Source organism: Mastomys coucha, unplaced genomic scaffold (assembly GCF_008632895.1).
Source record: "Mastomys coucha isolate ucsf_1 unplaced genomic scaffold, UCSF_Mcou_1 pScaffold22, whole genome shotgun sequence".
Lineage (NCBI taxonomy): Eukaryota > Metazoa > Chordata > Mammalia > Rodentia > Muridae > Mastomys > Mastomys coucha.
This window is the reverse complement of record NW_022196905.1, coordinates 107,071,533-107,092,251: the sequence shown is the minus strand read 5'-3', so window position 1 is coordinate 107,092,251 and position 20,719 is coordinate 107,071,533. Positions and strand designations below refer to the sequence as shown.

The 20,719-nt window shown below is 50.1% G+C and overlaps 2 protein-coding genes and 1 long non-coding RNA gene across 12 annotated transcripts in view; 1 reads left to right on the top strand and 2 right to left on the bottom strand.

The window, feature by feature from the left end:
- The window catches only part of Usp30 (ubiquitin specific peptidase 30), a 63,170-nt gene extending 59,084 nt beyond the window's left edge, over nucleotides 1-4,086 (bottom strand). Inside the window, exon 1 of the mRNA XM_031337472.1 lies at nucleotides 3,729-4,086. Within this exon, the coding sequence (XP_031193332.1) occupies nucleotides 3,729-3,763 (35 nt within the window). The 5' untranslated portion in view covers nucleotides 3,764-4,086. The remainder of the gene's footprint in view (nucleotides 1-3,728) is intronic.
- Svop (SV2 related protein) overlaps nucleotides 1-20,719 on the top strand; it is a 76,471-nt gene that overhangs the window by 31,157 nt on the left and 24,595 nt on the right. For 2 of the 9 annotated variants that reach the window (XM_031337467.1, XM_031337466.1), the window contains exons 2-7: nucleotides 3,482-3,710; nucleotides 3,811-3,971; nucleotides 4,434-4,519; nucleotides 6,120-6,218; nucleotides 9,523-9,594; nucleotides 14,823-14,947. In XM_031337467.1, coding sequence (XP_031193327.1) covers nucleotides 3,679-3,710; nucleotides 3,811-3,971; nucleotides 4,434-4,519; nucleotides 6,120-6,218; nucleotides 9,523-9,594; nucleotides 14,823-14,947 — 575 coding nt within the window. In that variant the 5' untranslated portion in view covers nucleotides 3,482-3,678. Of the gene's footprint in view, nucleotides 1-568; nucleotides 1,704-2,616; nucleotides 2,636-2,692; nucleotides 2,812-3,244; nucleotides 3,711-3,810; nucleotides 3,972-4,433; nucleotides 4,520-6,119; nucleotides 6,219-9,522; nucleotides 9,595-14,822; nucleotides 14,948-20,719 lie in introns of those variants that run through there. The other 7 variants (XM_031337469.1, XM_031337461.1, XM_031337464.1 and 4 more) reach the window with 6 other exon arrangements.
- LOC116068216 lies at nucleotides 9,099-18,659 on the bottom strand. 2 transcript variants are annotated; one of them, XR_004109498.1, is made up of 3 exons: nucleotides 18,141-18,655; nucleotides 11,003-11,101; nucleotides 9,099-9,557 (listed from the first exon to the last, which is right to left on the bottom strand). It is a non-coding gene; the product is annotated as an uncharacterized LOC116068216 (long non-coding RNA). The 2 variants fall into 2 exon arrangements; XR_004109499.1 differs by lacking the exon at nucleotides 9,099-9,557 and adding an exon at nucleotides 10,398-10,752 and having other exon boundaries at nucleotides 18,141-18,659.

Below are 20,719 nucleotides of genomic sequence, written 5' to 3'. Positions count from 1 at the left end.
ACAGAAGAAAATAGGAGATCACTTCATGACCAGTGGTGACTATTCTGGACTTGACAAAGGCACAAACAAGAAAAGCAAAGCCAGACGTTGGGCCACCTCACCAAAAAAACCTTCCTGTGTCTAACAATCACATTCAGATGGAGAGAAATCAGTCGGATACTCAAGAACATGTTTGCAAGCTTGATAGCTGTTAAGAGCCTACTGCCCAGAATGAGGAAGAACGTCAGGAAGCATGCTGACACCGGACTCAGATCCCTCTGTGCCAGAGGCTGAGGCAGGAGGCAGGTGAGTTTGAGGACAGCACAGGCAACATGAGAGAACCTGAAGAACAATAGATCATTTAAAGCATGGGCATAGACATTGCTCCTAAATTGGCATCTGAGGGGCTCAAGTGAAGGCCCTTGAGGTGGCTCAGTGGAAAGGGCTCCTGCCATAGTCCTGACAACCTGAGTTTGATGCCTGAGTCCTATGTGGTAGAAGGAGAAAAGGGACTCCTGAAATCTTCCCTCTGACCTCCAAGCAAGTGATATGGTATGTGCATGCCAGTGTGAGCGCACACACAGATGTGATTTTAAATTTAAAAGCCCCAGTGAGCTGGCTACTACAGCGCACTGGTCAGCTGTCCGCGTTTAAATAGGAATGAGCAATGACTGGCAAGCGCTCGCAGAAACAGGAACCCATGGGAATATTAGGTGGTGTGCGTGTCACTGGCAGTTCCTCAAAATTTTAAACATTTATCTGTTTTTACCCTCAAAGAGGTAAAAATCAAGGACTCAGAAATCTGTAAGGCCATGATTGTCACTGATTTCTCCACAAGGAACAAAAGATGGGAGCAGCCTAAGTCCCGTCAGCAGGTGAACGGACAAACTGGGGTATGTCCATACGATGGAATATTAGTCAGTTTTTACAAAGGAGAGGGAATCTAAACTGGACTTGGGAGGGGTTCAAGCCAGTAACCTTAGCCATTCAGGAAGCTGAGGCAGGAAGACCATAAACTCAAAGCTAGCCTTGGCTATCTTAGGGCTATCTTAGTGAGTTTAGGGCTAGCCTGGGTATCTTAGTGAAACTGACAATTTCAAAAGTAAAAAGAACGATAGGTATATCTCAGCGATCTAGTGTTTGCCTCTTGTGCACAAAGCCCTAGATTCGATTCCAAGGACTGAAAAAGAGCAGGACTAACATCTTACTGGTTCACTTCCTCTCTGGGGCACTCAGATTTGCCTCAGATCTGCAGAGACAGAGAATGACTGCTGGGTGCAGAAGCAATGGTGAGTTGGGGCTCAAGGGAACAGAGTCTGAGATGTAAAGGTGAACCAGGTCCAGAAATGGGGGCACCGGCTTTGAGTATTCTCTATATGCTACTGAACAGGACACTTAAATTGGTTGGGGTGGCCAGGGTCATGTTATGGGCATCTGACATCATCGAAAACAAACAAAGAGGGAGGAAGAAATGAAGCTCTGGTTGTTCTTGAATACCAAGGCACATATGACCAAGGAAGAGTCTCCTGTGAATGTGTGTGGGGACAAGTCCGCAGCATCAACTAAATGACCCCCACGGCTGGTGGTATCTCACAGCTCGGCCCTTGAGAAGTGTTGAATGGAAAGGAAAAAGGGGATTTCTGTATATTTTATATGCTTGAAATAGTTCTGCACAAAGAATTTTCCACAAGGGTTTGGAGTCCATGGAGCTACGGCAGACCTGGGTGAGGGGTGCACAGAGCCAGGCTTCTAATGTGCCTGGAACATGGGACTTGGAGCCAGCTACACAGATCCAAGCCGGGACCCTGGTTCCGTGCCTCTGGAGTTGTGTGTCCATAGACATGTCACATGACTGATGTGGGCCTCACTGTTCCTGTTTGTAAAATGGTGATAACAGCAATCTCTCGGATCAGCCTCGCAAACTGAGCAGGCAGAAAATGCCAGCCAGGCTGCACAAAGCACACTGGGCCCACCCACACTGACCCATGGAATGCCAGAGACAGAGCTGTTGGCTGCAGGCTTCATACTCAGCCACCCCCCACCCCGCCCTTGGCCCCCTTTCCAAGCATGGTGTAGCTAAGGATGCAGATTCTGGCTGTCCTCATGTCCCTGTGATCCAGCATGTGTGTATTCTAGAAGCTTCCCAAGCAGGGCAACTTCCCTCTGCTTGTAAAAGAAAACATTCCATGCGTGAGCACAGTGCATCTCAAAAGTTGAGAGTTCAAGAATTGAACACCACAAGATGGTCAATTGGGAGAACACTTGCCTAGAGTTTGAGAGCCTCGGGTTTGAGTCTCAACATAGACAGAGCACCCCAGAGCTCAGGGGTAAAGACTGAGAACTGAAGTTCAGAGTTATCTTCAGCTGTATGACGAAGTTGGGGCCAGCCTGGACTATATGAGATTGTATCAATAGCAATAATAATAATAACAATAAATAATAATGATCATCACCACCACCACCATCATCATCATCATCATCGCTTTGTACTGAGCTTGCCACCCCCTCTGCCTCTTTAAACAGCAGGTCCATTTGCTCTTCAGTTGCTCACTTGGCCCCTCTGCTGTTTGTGATTTTTTTTCAGTCATGGGCATGAACCTCTCACTCCGCCCAGCTCTCTCCCCGGAGCTGGGAGGTAGAGCTCACTTGACTGTTGGTGCTGTGACCTCTGACCTGGGCTGGCTGACACGGCGGGGGGGCCTTGTGTTTGGGTGGGAGGAGGCTGTAAGGAGACAGCTCACTCTGTTCTGAGCTTCAGATAAAGAAACAGCTCTCAGAGAAGCCACCTTCCCCGCCCCCGAGTCAGGAGAGAGTCTAGTCTGGACCAGGGTGGTGAGGCACAGCTGTGACGTGCTTAGAGGCTGTGTGTGGGGGGGGTGGGCTCTGAAGTTCAAGTCCAGTCTGGGCTTCTGAAGTTCAAGTCCAGTCTGGGCTACATAGTGAGACCTTGTCTTTATTTAAAAAAAAAAAAAAAAATGGCGGGAGGAAGGGAGGGAGAAAGGGGGAGAGACAGGGAAGATACATAGTTTGAGGGGTGAAGGGTACAGCATGGAGTTCTTTGGAGTCTCAACCTTAAATGCCTTCATGGCCAGACAAATGGGCACAGTGGGGAGTGAGGAGAAGCCCAGGAGTGTGGGGATGAGAACTCTTGGGGTTGGAGGTCATTTTAGAGAAAAGGAGAACAGGGTTGGGACACAATTATGTCCCTGCCTCAGTTGAGAGGCCTGGGAATGTGCGGTTTAATGTGAATTCTCCCAATTTAAAGTTTTAGGTCCCTTTAGATCAACACCTAACAGAGCAACTTCCCTGCAGAAGCCCTGAGTGTGACCCAGTCCTTACCTGTGTCACAGAGGCTAAAGACCCAAACAAGCGGCACCACACTGTGCCAAGACACATTTCAAGGTGACACTCTGAGAGACATACAACAGTTGACCCGAGAGGCTAGGTGACTTCATCACGGTCTGTCTGTGTAAATACGTACTCTGACGTTCCCCACCGCTAGGAAACGACCAGCCGATGCATTCTGGGAACGATAAGGCAATGCCTGACCCTGTGTCACAACAGAACCCAGGCCTAGAACAAAGGCACAGCTGTGCACATGAGAATTCCGGCTGCCAGTTCTGTGCAGAGCCCAACTGTCCAACTGTCAACTGATCAGAACTCCAATACCCCATCCCCCACCCACCAAATTCAACACAAATGCCAGGTCTACCTGCCCAGAGCTCTGGACGGTGAGAAAAGCCCGTTACCTGCCTCTGGTGGGAAAGCCCTGCAGCAAGGCCATTGGGTGGGCGCCCTGGCCATCCCCGTCACATCTGCTTCCATCTCCAGGGTGGTGAAATTCCGCCGCACAGGAGAGAGCGCTCGGTCAGAGGAAGACGCGGTTTCTGGGGAGCATGACATCCAGATAGAGGGGGTCCGCGTGGGCCTAGAAGCCATCGAGCTGGATGATGGAGCAGCTGTCCCCAAGGAGTTTGCCAATCCCACCGATGGTGAGAAAGCCCAGTGGCACAGGCATCAACCTGGCGCCCAGGTGGCCAGCCTCCATGCTGGTCCTAGAAAGTTCTTGAGAAGGGACGGTTGGGAAGGCTCAGATGACACGGAAGTGGAGGCTGGAACTTCAGGAGGTCCCATGACATCACAATCCATGACAGTTGCATCAGTGAACACTTGGCTGAGAAGGGCAACCGAGATGCTGATGATGGTGATGTTGATGGTAGTGCTGATGGTGAGGATGGTGATGATGGTGAGGATGGTGATGTTGATGATGGTGAGGATGGTATTGATAGCAGTGATGATGTTGGTGATACCAAAGGTTCTGGTTATGATGTTAGTTCTTACAGCAGTGCATGTTGCTGTTAATTAGCCTCTCTGGGGACCACCCCAGATGCCACACTATGACAAATATGAGATGTGTTATTGATCCCTCCTCTCCTCCCCCTTTTCCTTCCCAGACACTTTCATGGTGGAAGATGCGGTGGAAGCCATTGGGTTTGGAAGATTCCAGTGGAAGCTCTCTGTTCTCACCGGCTTGGCTTGGGTAAATAAACATCTGGGCACAGCACCTCTCGTACCCCAAGGACCTCCTGCTGCTAAGATGGGTCCCACAGCCACCAACATAACACAGTTATTCCTCCATATATAACTTCTGCCTGATGCCAATCAGCAAAGCTGATATGTGGTGATAGCCCCAGGTGCATGCTGGGAGGAAGGTGGATGTGGATGGCCGATCCCCCAGGAAACATCCAGCTGTGGAAGTGGATCTTCCTGGGGACTCATGGCTCCTGTCAGGTGAGGGCTTCAGGTGCATATCCCCGCCCAGGGAAACAGACACAGGAAACATTTGCCATCTGGGCTCGGTTGAGCCCCACACTCCACAGCCTGTGTGTGGAGCTATTTTTAACTTTCCAGTATTCTGTCTAGTCATAAAGTTGTATCAAGGCATTTAGTAACTCAGGCTCCTTAGTATGTGCTAATATATTCAAACATTGCATTCATTAAGTATCAATTAATATGCAAGACAATTCTCCACAAACACATGACCAGCCATCCAAAGACAAAGGACCACACCGTCCTGGCTCCAGGAAATCATGTGCTCAACTTTTAGACACATGATGCGCTCATGGGGGGGGGGGGGAGCACATCTCCATTGTGTGTGTGTCTGTGCATGTGTGTATGTGTGTGTGCATGTGTGTGAGTGTGTACACATGTATGAATATGTGTGCATGTATGTTTGTATGTGTCTGTCGGTCTGTATAAGTATGTATGTGTGTGTGTGCACGTTTGTAAATGTGTGTGCATGTGTATATGAGAGTGTACGTGTGTGCATATGTGTGTCTGCTCATCATGGTGAACATGTATGTGGTGGTCAGAGGACAACTTGCAGGGACAGGAGATGGTTCCTTCCTTCTAACATATGGATCCCGGGGTCGAATTCATCACACTTTACCCACTGAGCTGTCTCACTGACCCATGGACCTGTATTTTTAAAAACATGAGCAGATTATGCTGTACATGGTGGCACATGTCTGTAATCCCCGTGTTCAGGCGGTGGAAACAAGAAGATTGTGGTTTGTGCCAGTCTGGAATACAATATGAGACCCTGTCTCACAAAACAACGAGCAAACACATAAAGAGGTCAATGAGGGGGTACATAATGCACACATACACACACACAAATAAATAAATGTAACTTTAAAAATATGAACAAAGAAATGGCTCAGTGGTTAAGAGTACTGGTTGTTCATCCAGAAGACCCAGGTTCAAATCCCACAATTGCAAGCACCCACGGGTGCTGCACAACTGCCTATAACTTCAATCCCAGGGGATCCAACATGCTCTGACCTCCACAGGCACTGCATGCACATGGTGTACAGACATACATGCAGGCAAAACACCTATACACATAAGAGAAATAGATACAAAATTTAAAAGTAATGTTTGAAAGCAAGCAGACACACAAGGCAGTGAGACATACCCAGCACATCATGAGCTGTCTCGTGAGTGGGTCACTGGTTCAGGCCCACAGGCTTTCGCATGAGGATGTCTGGCCAGGTGCCAGCAGGAAGCAGCAGGGTTGGCCGCACTTTGAAGTCAGGTTGGGGTGCACAGTGGCCTCACGGTATCTCTTGCTCCTGCAGATGGCAGATGCCATGGAGATGATGATTCTGAGCATCCTGGCTCCTCAGCTGCACTGCGAATGGCGTCTCCCCAGCTGGCAGGTGGCACTGCTCACTTCGGTAGGTGGCCTGGCAGCTCAGTTTCCCCCAGTGTCCTGTGGGATGATGCCCATCTCCTGCCTCCAGGGCTCAGCAGAAAAGAGCCAAGCTGTCCCAGTTGGCTTTCTACTGGTCGGATGACCACCATGACCTCAAGCAACCTGGGGAGGACAGGGCTTACTTTGGCTTACCATGTTGCCACCTATCACTGAGGGAAGTCAGGCAGGAACTCCAAGTGGGAACCTGGAGGCAGGAGCTGAAGCACAGGCCATGGAGGAGTGCAGCTTCTCGTCTTGTTCCTCACGATTTGCTCAGTTCACCTCCCATAGCACCAAGGTCACCTGGCAGTGGTCACCCACAGTGAGCCAGAACCTCCCACATTAATCATCAGTCAAGAAAATGTACCACAAAGCCAGGCGGTGATGGTGCATGCCTTTAATCCCAGCACTTGAGAGGCAGAGGCAAGTGGATCTCTCTGAGCTTGAGGCCAGCCTGGTCTACAGACCTAGTTCCAGGAGAGCCGGGGCTACTCAAAGAGAAACCTTGTCTTGAAACAACCCTATCTTGAAACACCAATATAAATAATTGAAAGAAAGAAAGAAACAAAGAAAATGAAAGAAAAGAAAAGGGAAGGAAGGCAGGAAGGCAGGACCACAGGTTTGCCCACAGGTCAATCTGCTAGGGGCATTTTCTCAACTGGGGTTCCCTTTCCCAAAATGACTGTAGCTTGTGTCAAGCTGACATAAAATCTGCCAGCATAGTCCCCCTGGATGGAAACGCTGATGTCCGTCGGCTTCCCTAGGCCCTCTTCCTCTGTGATGCACCCCAGCACGTTAGCAGACAGCTCTACCCACCCAGTGCTTTAGCTCTGTGAGACCCCAGAAAGTCTGGAACCCACCAGCACGTGTCATGTATGCCGTACAAACCTCACCTTTCCCAGCTTCGGGCGTGAGATGCCTTCCTCCCCCCAGGAGGGTGACATGAAGGCTGGAAATGTGGCCCCTAACGGTTAGTAGATGCTCAATAAGTGGGAAGTGGTGTGCTCTCTGGAGCAAGGCTCTAAAGGAGAGTGAGGCAGAGCCCTCCATTTTCAGCTCTGATAATTCAGAGGGGATGGAAGGGTGCAGCAATCATGATAGCCAATGCTCCCTGAACACTTAGTGTGCCAAGGGTGGGAGCCATGTTGGCTACAGTGCACACACATCTTAGCTACTTGTCTCACTGTTATGGCTGCAGCCCTGACAAGAAGCCACTTAAGGGAGACAGGGTCGATGAGGCTAGTGGTCTGGAGAGACGCAGTCTGGCCGGTCTTGGTGAAGAAGGCATGACGAAGGAGTGTCAGGCAGCTGGTCACAGGACATTCTCACTGGAAGCCGAGAGAGGTCCCCCATCTCTCCTCTTTATTCATTCCCCTTGCGTTAGGGTAGGTCTTCCCACTTCTATCAGCCGGGTTTACAAACCCCTCACAGTCATGCCCACAGGCTCAGCTCCCTGGCGATTCTAGACCTGTCCAGTTGGCAACTGTCACCAACCACCACGGCACAGCTTTGTAGGACTGGGCCCTTTAATCCTCATAACTATGCTAGAATGGCTACTCACGGTGGGAAATGAAGTTGAGCTGCTTACTCCAGGCCACACAGCCCAGCTGGGGCCAAGAACAGTTACTCTATAGTGATGGATCCCAGAGCACCATAAGTTTCATCATTATGCAGTTTTAGCTGACTTCTCTTCGGGAGCATCATCTAAGGCAGAATGTGGCTGATTTGAGCAATGAGGTCACAGCTCAGTGGGAGTCAGGCCCAGCAGCCTGAGTGAAAATGATGGGGCTGAGCAAATAAGAGACTCTTCCCCTCCCCCGAGGCTCTCTCTGGAGAGAAGCACAGGGCTGCCTTTCCTTTGCTGGGTTGCTCTAGTGAGGTTGTCAGCTCAAAACCAAGACTTAGAAGGCCCTTGGTGAGCTATGTCCACTGCAGAGGGGTTTGCACACATTGTTTCTTTGACCCTCTCTGTCCTGTGGGGACAGCTCTGCTGTTCTGTGGTTCCTCTCACTTTGCAGGGAAGGAAGCCAAGGGTGAGAGAGGTCAGTCAGAAGTCTGAAGCAGAAAGAAAGGGAGAGAGGGGAAGAGGAAGAGGAAGCATGGTGGGAGAAAAGGAGGAGGGCTAGGGAAAGATGAGCAGAAAGAGGAGGGAGGAGGAAGGGGAGGAGGGAGAAGAGGGGGAAGAGGAGGGAAGGGAGGAGGAAGGGGAAGAGGGAGAAGAGGGGGAAGAGGAGGGAAGGGAGGAGGAAGGGGAAGAGGGAGAAGAGGGGGAAGAGGAGGGCTAGGGAAAGATGAGCAGAAAGAGGGGGGAGGAGGAAGGGGAGGAGGGAGAAGAGGGGGAAGAGGAGGAAAGGGAGGAGGAAGGGGAGGAGGGAGAAGAGGGGGAACAGGAGGGAAGGGAGGAGGAAGGGGAGAAGGGAGAAGAGGGGGAAGAGGAGGGAAGGGAAGAGGAGCAGAAAGAGGGAGGGGAGGAGGAAGGGAGGAGGGAGAAAAGGGGGAAGGAAAGAAAGGGAAGAGGAGCAAAAAGAGAGAAGGGAAGAGAGGAAGAAGAGGAGGGGGAGGAGGAGGGGAGAGGAGGGAGGAAGGAGGAGGATTATGACAGAGAAGCTATGAACAGTGCTGCACACACAAAAACTGTGACTGTCGAATTTCAAGTTCAAGACGAGCTAGGTGGGGTTATACAGTCCAAGCCCGCCCATAATAAACCAAAAGCGCAAACTCGCCTTTACTCCCAGCACTCAGGGGGCAGAGGCAGGTGGATCTCTGTGAGTCTGAGGCCAGCCTGGTGAGTTCCAAGACAGGCAAAGCTATATAGAAAGGCCCTGCTTTAGAAAACAAAACAAACACACACACACCCGCCTGCTTGGGTGCTGTAACTACCATCCTGTTATTCTGCTGTAAGAAAGCTGTAGAACCCCAGGTCCTGACCCATCATGTCTGTCACAATCCAGACACCAGCAGCAGTAGGAGGCTGGTCATGTGACTTCCCTTTGCTGAGCCTTAGCATCTTTGACTGAGGTATGCGCATAAGAGTGGCACGCTCCTCCCCTCTCCCCCTGTGTGATTACTGGGGAGCTGGGGTAATTCCCCCCTGTAATCCTAGGCAGGAGGATTGAGAGTTTGAAGCCAGCCTGGACTACACCAACAGGTGCTGTCCCAAAGAAGAAAGGGATGTCAGCTCAGAGGCAGGTTTATCTGCTCTGTGGCACTCTGGGGGTGACATCAGAGGCAGGTCGCCGGTCCCTTCTGTCCAGTGCTGTTCACAGAAACCCTGTGTCTGCCCACAGGTGGTCTTCATCGGCATGATGTCCAGTTCCACGCTCTGGGGAAACATCTCGGATCAGTATGGCAGGAAAACAGTAAGGTTCCTCTTATCAATGCATGCACTGAGGTGCAGCCACCATAGGGCAGCTGGGCCCAGTCTTGGAGGCTTTAGCAGGGGAGGGGCGTGGGCTGAAGAGGGCACATGAGAGGTAGGGGATGTTCCTGATGCCAATTTGTGTCCTTTACACAAAGCCAGAGCAGCCAAAGGATAGGTGACATCGGGTTTATTGTCCTGGGGCAGGAGTTCTCGACCTTCCTAACGCTGTGACCTTTTCACACAGTTCCTCGTGTTGTGGTGACCCACAACCATAAAGTTATTTTCATGGCTACTCTATAGCTGTAATTTTGCTACTGTTATCAATCATAACATGAATATTTTTGGAGATAGAGGTTTGTCTAAAAAGTTGCAAACCACAGGTGGAGAACCGCTGTCCTAGAGGAAAGGGTCCTGTCTCAGTCCGCCAGGCAGGCCTTCCCTGGCCTGCCTTCCATAGCCACTGCTCTGCTGGGACCACTGCCTGGTTTAACTGTTTGTGATTGGTATGGTGGGTGGAACACACAGTCCTAGCATCCAGTGCAGGCAGGAGGCTTGCAATGAGGGTGAGCTCGGCCTGGCAACACAGAGAGATCCTGCCTCACGTGGGATAAAACACCATTGGTGCTGGTGGGGAAGGGGGTGGGGAGGGAATGAGGTAGGAGATGGGGAGAAAGGGAATGGGGGATGGGGCAGGAGAGGGGAGGAGCAGGGAGAGAAGATGAGGGAGGGGAGGGGTGTGGAGGGCAAGGGCAGCTGGAGTCCCACCGGCCTGCTACAATCCTCCCTTGGTACCTCCAAGGCTTTGGACGAGCGCTTCCCTTTTTATTTGATATTACTCTCACTTCATTAGACTGCACTGGGGCCTCTGATGATCTCTGTGTATGGAGCCAGTCTTCCATCTGTAACTTTGGACTCAAAGAGCTCCATACAGTTGGCAGGGTGAATAACGCTCCTCCATTCATTCTCTGCATTTCCATTCCTTCTTGGACTTCACATTAGCCACCATTTCTCTAGAGGCCAGGTGTCACTGTGATGGCGTGAGTCAGCTGAACTCAGGGTCATTCCCGACTGTGTGGCCTCACTGTGTAAGTGACCTGATGCCTCCACAACAGCAGACAGGCTGGCATAGTGCTGAAGCAGTAACTGAAACATGCATCTGACCCACAAGCACAAGACAGCGGGGCAGGATAACTGGGAATGACAGAGCCTTTTGAAATCTCAAAGCCTACACCCAGTGACACACCTCGTCCAACAAAGCCATGCCTCTTAATCCTTCCCAAATAGTTCCACCAACTGGGGAACAAGTATAAATATATGAGCCTGTGGGGGCTGTTCTCATTCAGACCACCACATAACGCAAGGCAAGCACTTGACCCATTGACGGCTCAGGGAAACATTTTACTGACCTAAAAGTTCACAGCAGTCCTCAATTGAGGTTCTGTCAGAAGAGTGTGCATCTCCTACCACTGAGACCTAGGATTCATATCCATCTATCATAGGCAGTCCTGTAGAAGAGAGAGAAGAAGGCTGTCTCAGTTAGGGTTTTACTGTTGTGAACAGACACATGACCAAGGCAACTCTTACAAAGGACAACATTTAATTGGGACTGGCTTACAGTTCAGAGGTTCAGTCCATTATCATCAAGGTGGGAGCATGGCAGCATCCAGGCAGGCATGGTGCAGGAGGAGCTGAGAGTTCTACATTTTCATCTGAAGGCTGCTAGCAGAATACTGACTTCCAGGCAGTTAGGGTGAGGGTCTTAAAGCCCACACCCACAGTGACACACCTACTCCAACAAGGCCACACCTTCTAATAGTATCACTCCCTGGGGCCAAGCATGTACAAACCATCACAAAGGCTATGAGTTTTGGTCTCATTTTATTTTAATTATTTTACATTTAGTGGTGTGTGTGTTTGTGCGTGTGTGTGTGTGTTTGTATGTGTGTGTGTGTGTGTGTGTGTGTGTGTGTGTGTGTGTGTGTGTGTGCACGCTCCTGTACCATAGCACATGTGTAGAGGTCAGAAGAGAACATCTCGGGAGTCCTTTCTGGCAGGAACTTTGACCTGCTGAGCCATCTCACTGACCCAAGAGTTTGGATTTTAAAAATTCATAGATGGATTTTCAATAGTGACATTTACAAAATATATGAATTATAACCCTGTTTCTGCAGCTCCTAGAAGACTGCTTCTTAATACAGGGGAGAAGATGTCTGGGACAGACTGAGTTGCCACAACCTGAGGGAAGGTGTTAACAATCTTCCTGGCATCTTACAGTTAGAAGCCAGGAGTCCTGTCCAGATGCCAGGATGCATACGGCACCTGCACCACAAAGAATATTTCTGTCTAACATGAGTGCGCTGAGGGACCGGCCTGGAGACAAGATGGCGGCCTCTTGACATTGCTGTCACTTGCAGAGTTAATTCCAAGTCCCCTTGCTCCACCACCTGAGACCACTAAGGCTCCATCCAGTTCCCACACGCTTGGTTCATTTTGGCAAAGGAGAAGGAAGCATGGGCGGAGGCCAGGCTACCCAGGGTCAGGTCCAGATGCTCCTGGTACAGAGTCCTTGACCCTCGATCCTCATGCATCCGTGACATGGCTCAGACTCTCCACGGAGTGATTTCAAAGAGAGAAGGGGCTTGCACACAAGGTCTCGGCACGGACAAGTCATTCCATACATGTCTATTACTCTTAGAGCTTGCCGAGCCTCTGCCCATAGCGGCCAGCACTCACACCCAGTGCCTGCTTCTGGAGTCCATGTCCTTCACCCTGCCCTTGGCTGACTGATCTCTCCCCAACGATGTCAGCCCATCAGTCCCACGTAAATGAGGCTGTGTTGGAGGGCTGCCCCTAAATGTGTTCTGCTGGCTCTGCTCTCAGGAGAGCTAAGCTTCCTACCACCAACATGCAGCTGGTGTGACCAGCCAGAGATCCTGGAGAGGAGTCTCCTCAATGGCAGGGCTTTTCCTTCCATGATGGAGTTTCCATCCGAACTCAAGAAGCAAGGAGCAGGCTGTAATTAGGAAGCCACCTCCAGCCTGGGCACAGCAGGCAGCCTATCATCGGGATGAACCACAGAGCGGCTTCTTGCCGTCCTGGTCCAGGTGGTGGGTTTCCATGTCCACGTGGGTGTCTGCATGCAGTGAGGTGCTTTGGTCCTATGGAAGCTCCTATAGCCTGGGGGCTATGTTAGTTATGGAAAGGCAAGGGCATGTGTGTGTATGTGTGTGTGTGTGTGTGTGTTCTACTCCCCACCCCACCCTCCCACCCTTGTGGAGCCAGGCAGTCTCTAGGAAGTTCATTTACCTCTCTGAGCCTATTTCCCTGCATGCAAAATAAAGGTGGCAAAGGAAGGACAAAGAGTGACTTGGGGTCGGGGTTCAACCAGGAAGTGTATGTCGGGTTGGGGTAGCTCAGTGGGTAGAGCACTTGTCCAGCACACAGCAGGCTATCTTCTAAGTCAGCACTGGATAAAACTGGACAGGGGTGGCACTCAGACCCCAGCACTTAGGAGGGAGCAGGAGATTGATTCAACGGTTCATGGTTACCGCAGCACACAGTGGGTCCAAGGCTAGGCTGGGCTACCTGAGACTGTCTCAAAAAGGAAAATGAAGTGTGTGTAATAGGCACAGGTGTTTGCCAATGCTCGATGGAACATTCTAGTTGGTTACTACGGTTCCGAGTGTGGGTAGCATGACTGGGCCACTCCACCACGGTGCTGTTATTTTTTGTTGTTGTTGTTTTTGGGATAGGGACTCAGTGTGAATCCCAGATGGCCTCAAGCTTCCAATTCTTGTCCTCCAGTCTCCCAAGTGTGTGCGCACCACTGCATCTAGCACAGAGGGGTCTTTAAGGAGGAAGAAGAGGGTCCAGGCACACACTAGGACTCTGTCTATGAGGAAACTTTAGTCTCTGTGACCTGTGAACATTGTCCTCCTAGCAGAGAGCAATCCAAGAACGCACTGTCCCAGGATTTCTGGGCTAAGGTTTGCAAACTGGTGACACAGAGACAGACACATACCCTTGTGTTCCAGATTTCAGTGCTGGGGTAGATGCCAGGGCCTGCAGCAGGCTAATGGAGTGTCCCGCCCCTGAGCTAAACCCTAGCAGCATGCTAATCTCGCATCGTAACAGCTACACCCTAGCCCCATGTTTTATTTATCCCTTGCAGGGTTTTATGGGGCACTCAATCAGTTGCCTCCATTTTGACATATCTTGCATAAAAATAAGCATCGTATGGTTTGTGGCTTCTCTTGAAACCCCGGGTAGCTAGTGACTGGGACCCACGATCTGTCCTGGTAACTTTTGGCCGGACAAGTTCTCTGACTCAGTCGCCACCTGCCCTGCATTACACCTGCCTGAGGAGGTCACAGTCTGTTGGAGGTAATGGGGGAGCTACTGAAGGCCCTGGAGGAAGGGCCTCGCTCACTTGAAGCACAGCTCTGAGTGTTGGAAGCCCTGGCTGCTGTTCAGCTCTGGCAGCATTAGGCACAAAGTGTTAGTCAGCTGCCCTTTGCTGTGACAAATGCCTGACACAACTCAGCTTATAAAAATGAAGCTTTGTTTTAGCTCACAGCTGGGAGTTTTCGGTCCATAGTGGGTCCATGATTAACTTTGGTCTAAGTGCCCTTGGAGGTCAGAGGAAGGTATGGGATCTCCTGGGACTGTAGTTACAGACAATTGAGTCATCATTTGGGTGCTGAGAATCGTAACCAGGTCCACTAGAAGAACAGCTAGAACTCTAACTGTACAGCTATCTCTCCAGTCCCATTGGTAACTTTTTAATTAAAAAAAAGGGGGGGGGACAAAGAGATGGCTCAGCATTTAAGAGCACTGGCTGCTCTTCCAGAGGTCCTGAGTTCAATTCCCAGCAACCACATGGTGGCTCACAACCATCTCTAATGGGGATCCGATGTCCTATTCTGGAGTGTACTCACATACATAAATAAATCTTTTTTAAAATGGCACCACATGCCTTTAATCCCAGCACTCTGGAGGCAGAGGCCAGCCTGCTCTACAGAGTGAGTTCTGGGACAGCCAGGGCTACAGAAACCCTATCTCCAAAACAAACAAACAAGCAAACAAATGTGACAGCGGGGCTGGAACCCAAAGCAGGTGCCCCAGTCTGAGCTGTGCCATCCTTCATTGGTAGCTCTAGCTGCCTGTAGACACGAGCCACCTGGAAGTGCTCATGGCTCTTGTGATTCCGTGTCTCCTTCTCCACAGGGACTGAAGATCAGTGTGCTCTGGACCCTGTACTACGGCATCCTCAGCGCCTTCGCACCCGTGTATAGCTGGATCCTGGTGCTCCGAGGCCTGGTGGGCTTTGGGATCGGAGGGGTGCCCCAGTCGTAAGTAAATACCTAGTGCTGGCTTAGCCACCTTCTACACGCACAGGTTCAGCAACGTTGGATTTGAAAATCCTCAGGGGAGGCGCTGGGCGGTGGTGGCGCACGCCTTTAATCCCAGCACTTGGGAAGCAGAGGCAGGTGGATTTCTGAGTTCGAGGCCAGCCTGGTCTACAAAGTGAGTTCCAGGACAGCCAGAGTTACTCAGAGAAACCCTGTCTCGAAAAAAAAAAAAAAATCCTCAGGGGAGAAGTGAACATGGACACCCCGCCTCCCGGTCACTAGTCACTAAAGCAGACACAACAGCAGACACCAGGATAGCAGCTGTGCTTTGCTCTGTGTGCTATCAGCCATCCAGAGGTAGTTTATAGCACATGGAGCTGTGAGCATGTCTGTCTCTATCAAATACTACATCATTTCGTAGGAGGGAGTTGAACAGCCTCAGGATTAGGTACCAGTGCCCTGGAGATAAGGGGGATGGGTGGCTCTGTGTCCTGACTGCCTTGGGATGTGCAGTGCAGGGCTGGGCAGGGCTCCTGGAACCTGAAGCCACGCAGGACACAGCACCACCAGCATCAGTATCCTTCAGATAACGTCCGCACCAGCAGTGTCCAAAGGCCCTAAAAGAGAAATCATAACAAACCAGACCCAACTGTGATGGCACAGTTAACATCTATACAACATGGCTGCCAGCAGTCAACTGCGATGGCATGGTTAACATCCACACAACATGGCCGCCAGCAGTTACTAAGTTGTAGCAGTTGCTTGTGGGACTTTTGGTACACGCTTTTCATGCAAGTACTTGGGAGGCAGAGGCAGATGGAGCTCTAATAGTCTGAGGATAGCCTGGTCTACATAGTAAGCTTTAAGCTAGCCAGAGCACAAAATGAGATCCTGTCTCAAAAACAAAAACAAAAAACATCTTATGGGATTCCTGAATGCTCTCTCTCTCTCTCTCTCTGTGAGGCAAGACCTCTGGAAGATGTCAATATCAAGTCCATACAAATTCACCCCAACAGACTCTACGATGCCAACAAGGACCACTCCAGCTTTGATGCCTTCTCAACTTCTAGAACCATCTGTCCATAGTAATGGGGATGCTGGTGCCCCATTCCTGCAGAGAACCATGTCCTAGCTGGAGCCTATCTATTGCTCAGACAGGGGTGGCACAGCACATGACACACGCACACATGCACACATATACACTCACACACACACGCATGCACACACACACACACACACACACACACACCATGAACTCTACAATCATGACTCCCTGCTGGGGCTTCAGTCTGGAGAAGACACTCTAGGAAGGGCAGGTTTGACCTAAGTCAGTGTGGTAGCATCACGGGCTCTGCAGACCAGAAGGCCTGGGTTTGAATCCAATTCTGTGCTGTGATCTCAGAGGAGACCCTGATCCTTTCTCTACATCAGATTTGTTGACTTCCACACCTCATGGGTCCCTCAGAGCATCATGGCCCCACAATGACGACAATGCCTGGGAGAATACTCCTTTCCTACTAAAGATTCTCATGGACCACAACACATGTTCTGTCAAAGACTGCATCGCTTCAGAAGAGACCTCAGTCAGTCATCTTCAGGTTTGCCCAGGAGGCCCTCAGTTTGATCCCCAGCACCATAAATCGAGTGTGGTCCCTCATACCCATGATCCCAGCACTGAGGAGCTGGAGGCAGGAGGATTGCAAGCTCAAAGTCATCCTTAGCTAAGTGATAGTCCAAGGCCAGTGTGGAATACCCGACGACACGCTTCCAAGCAAACCAACAAACATTTTCCTATGAGGTCAGAGCCTGGCACAAGTCCAGTTCCCTAAGGCACTGATGAAGTCAAATCCTGTGGGGGCAGATGATAGACAGAGGATGGTGTGAAGGGGAGACTGACCGCATCTAACACCCAGGCATGGCTTCCTGCCTTTGGAAGTTCACTGAACCTGTTCCACTCCCTCCCTTGGTCTTTCCGATGGTTTCTTCTCAGAGCTCTGTCGAGCTGGCACCCAACGTGCTTTCCTGGAGTGGAAAAGCATGATTTCCCACTATCCAGGAATTAAAAACCACTGGAGCTCTAAGCAGAGGCCATTAACAGAGACACAGCCATCAATCTGGGCTGGCAGCAGCTGGTGACCTGTGGCACAACTGTAGCCCAGCTCCCAGGATTCCTGCACATGAACCACTGGCCACAGAGCAGCGCCCCCTGGTGACTGGAGGAACTGTAGTGGCTCAGGTCAGATCCCTCCTCCAGGGATGCTACAGCAGAAGAGATGTACCGTACTCTAAACTTCTGCTCACAAATCCCCTGGAAATGACAGAGGTGATAGGAATCTTTAACAGAACCATAAGCAAAGAAAGGATACTGTCAAACAAGCAGAAAATTTGAGAAACTTCTGGAAACTAATGAGTAAATGGAGGCTTACAAGTAACTAGATCAAAGAAAGATTGCTGCAGGGCAGCTCATGAAGAAAGGATTCTTCCCCAGAAGCTGAGAGATGCGTTATTCCGAGAGTCCCTGGTACAGGGAGGGAGGGGAACACACCAGGTGTTGTGTGACAGAACTTGTCATGGAGACCCAAAACACATATCTACACACCCCAGAATGGGATCCCACTATACTCTAATGTACAGCTACCACCTGAAGGAGACCTCGGCATGTCAGGGTTCCCTTCCAGACCCCTGATTAGGCACAAGCCACCCCGGAAAACCTGTTTTCACAAGAAAAGTTAAAATGGCTGCTTTCTGAAGAAAAATAGCAGCAAATGACCTTGCAGGTGTAACTTTTAAGAGAAAAATCTAGGGCTATGTTAGATTGGGCTCGGGTGCGGTGGGGTGTTTTGATTGTGCGTGTTAATTAGATGAGCCGAAGGGGGCTTTTGATGGCTGGACTTCAATACTTTGATAGCTGGACTTTGGTAGTCAGCCTTCAGAGGAAGAAGTGGCCAAATAAGGGAACAGACCCTTCGAGGCTAGTTTAGGAATGTAATAGAAGGGTTTTTTAGCAAGGCAGAGGGAATGGGGGAGAAGCACAAGGCCTTCCAGAGCCTCAAGCTGGCCTTTACCACCCAAGTCCATCTTGGTTTTATCGGGGTTACTTATAGGAATAGGAGTGAGGCGTTACTTACAGGTACAGAAATGACTCAAAGACAGTCACATCATCAAGGCTACCCGTAGTAGGGTGACAGCTCACCAATCTGGGGACCTGGAACACAGTGCACAGCCTGCAGACAGCTCAACAGGTTGGAAAGGTTGGTCTTTGCAGATGTCTCCTCAGTGGGTCTAAACCTCTTCCAGGAAGCGCAGGAGGTCTCTGTTTCGTCCAGGCAGCTGCTCTCTAGAGTCTTCTTCACCGTTCAGCTTGGATTCGCTCTTCTCAGAGGAACTCTCAGATTTACCATTGACTCCAGCAAGGGCAGGGGCAGTGTAGTGAGTGAGTCTTGTAAGTTTCAGGGAGTTCCTGAAGCTACACTGAGTTGTTTGCCTTCCTGCTTAAGCAGCTTCCCTGCAGCTTGGAATGTTTCAATCTCCTAGGAAACTGTTACACAATACTCCACCCATTCCTCCATCTCTTAAATTCTTTCTGTCTCATCCTCTCCAGTGATCCCTGAGACTTGGAAAGGAGTGACTATAGATGTCCACCTATGGCTAAGAAACAGGCCAGCATGCCACAGTAATAGCTTCACCAGTGGTTAAGGCACAATATGTATAGAAGGCAATTTGATGGGCACATCACGTTCATCTAGAAAAACCATAGAAGTTGCTTCCCCATTGGGTCCTATGACCTTCCTAGCAATGGGTTTTTATCCTGGATTACAGTACCAGATGTGAATATTCCTCTTGTGGAGCAGGCCTTAAATCGAATTGGAAGAGGATTGGTCTTACCCATGACAGCCGAGCCACTATTGCACAAGCAGACACATCGTCCCTGGCATGATGTTTCAGCACACAAGGTCTATAAACAAGCAGGAATGTTGGTGGCAGTTCTCCACAAGTAGCCTGCCTGGCCTCTTCTGGCACCATGAAAGCCAGCCAGCAGAGTGGGAATTTCCAGCTCACTCCGGGTTCATTTCTCCATGCCCTGTAGTCAAAGCATGAGCACGTGGTATCTTCAGGAACAAGGTCTTACTATGTAGTTCTTGCATAGAACCAACAGTAGTAGCAATAGCCTTTATGGCTTGAGGGAGGGCCTTAGGGGCTTCTCTGGTCCACAGCTCACAGGGAGGTAGCCTGCCCCAGCCATTGAGGTTGTCATTCAGGAATCTTATGGCCTTGAAAAGGCTTATTTCCTTTTTCATCCATGAAGGGTGCCTTTTGGACTCAAACTTCATAGTTGTCGTTATAACAACCTCCTTTTTGCTTTCAATTATCGGAGCCCCAGTAGGATTGTAAGGTAGATGGAAGTACCACTGTACCTGTTTGTGTCTCCTTCAGCTTTCCAAATCTGCAGAACACTCAGAGGTTAGCATTATGTCATCTACATGACCGAACCTTCTCCAGAGTTTAGGCAGGACAAGGCAAGGTAACCAGGCAAATTCCTGAACCACACAGCCCCATAACAAAGATGCTCTGAATGTCTGTTGTCATCTGTTCTCAGCAGGTGTCAGGAGATCCCAGAAGGTCACAACTGAGCCAGTACTAAATTCAAACATAAGTGAGGTTTAATACAGTGCCCATGCTCCATCTGCTTGTATCCACTTGTATCAATTGCTTCCTCCAGAGGTGGAGGTTGGGTATACAAAGGTGCTAATTAATTAGCTCACTGTAACCCTCAGTCATCCTCTCTGAGATATTATGTTTCCTTATCCCTGAATTCTGAGCTCTTCCAGGAAGCCTCCCTACCCTTTCTCTATGTCTGACCTATTCAGTGAGCCTGACTTAATTTATTCAGACCTACTCAGGGTCAAGGGGGACAAGGCTCTGCTCTCCGCAGCTGCATCTGCTAGCCCACTGGGTCAGGGTTGGCACCAGGGATGTGGCTGTAGGCTGTTGAGGCTCCATTCACCATACCCGGTTGTTTGGGGAGCTCCTGGCTGGGCAAACCATCTCCACCACTAGCATAACGACGGAGGTAAATGTGCCCTCCTTAGTCTAGGGGATAGTCACCCATCCTGGGACAGGCTTGATCATCTTCACCTGAATTGCTCAATCGCAGACTCTTCTGTGAACCACTCCTTGGGCTGCAGAGGCTTCCAGAAGCCTTAGCACATGGCTTAGCTTTCTATCAGTCCTCTCCTTAGGAATTCCAACTCAACACAAATCTCATCACATTTGTCTTTGAGCAACACAAACAGACTTCTTTCTCTGTTTTACCATTTAAACGAAATCTCCACGAGGTTTTTCTCTCAGCTCATGGACAGTCTTTACATGCTAAATCAGTGAGATCTGTCAAAGCCTTCCCTACTTTCCAAAGGTCTTGCCCCACAATAGGGCTCAGCAAAGCCACCAATGCTCCATAGCCCCATGCCTTAAACAAACAATAAAGTGACGTATGTGCCCCTCCCCACCCCTCAGCTAGCTAATGGCCATCGTGAGGTTTAAAGCATCATCCAGCTCCCTCCACACTTGCTTTCTCACGTATGTAACTAGATAGCTGGTTTATCTGTGAGGAGAGAAAAAAAAAAAAAACCCGCAGGCAAATTACAGGAGAAATACGAAGCCCCAAGAGGGCCTCGGCTCCTTGGCACTTCTGATGGAGTCATTTACATAAACCCAATTATGTCATAATTAGACGGCACTCTTATCTAGTTAGAAAGATGGCTTCCCTAAGTG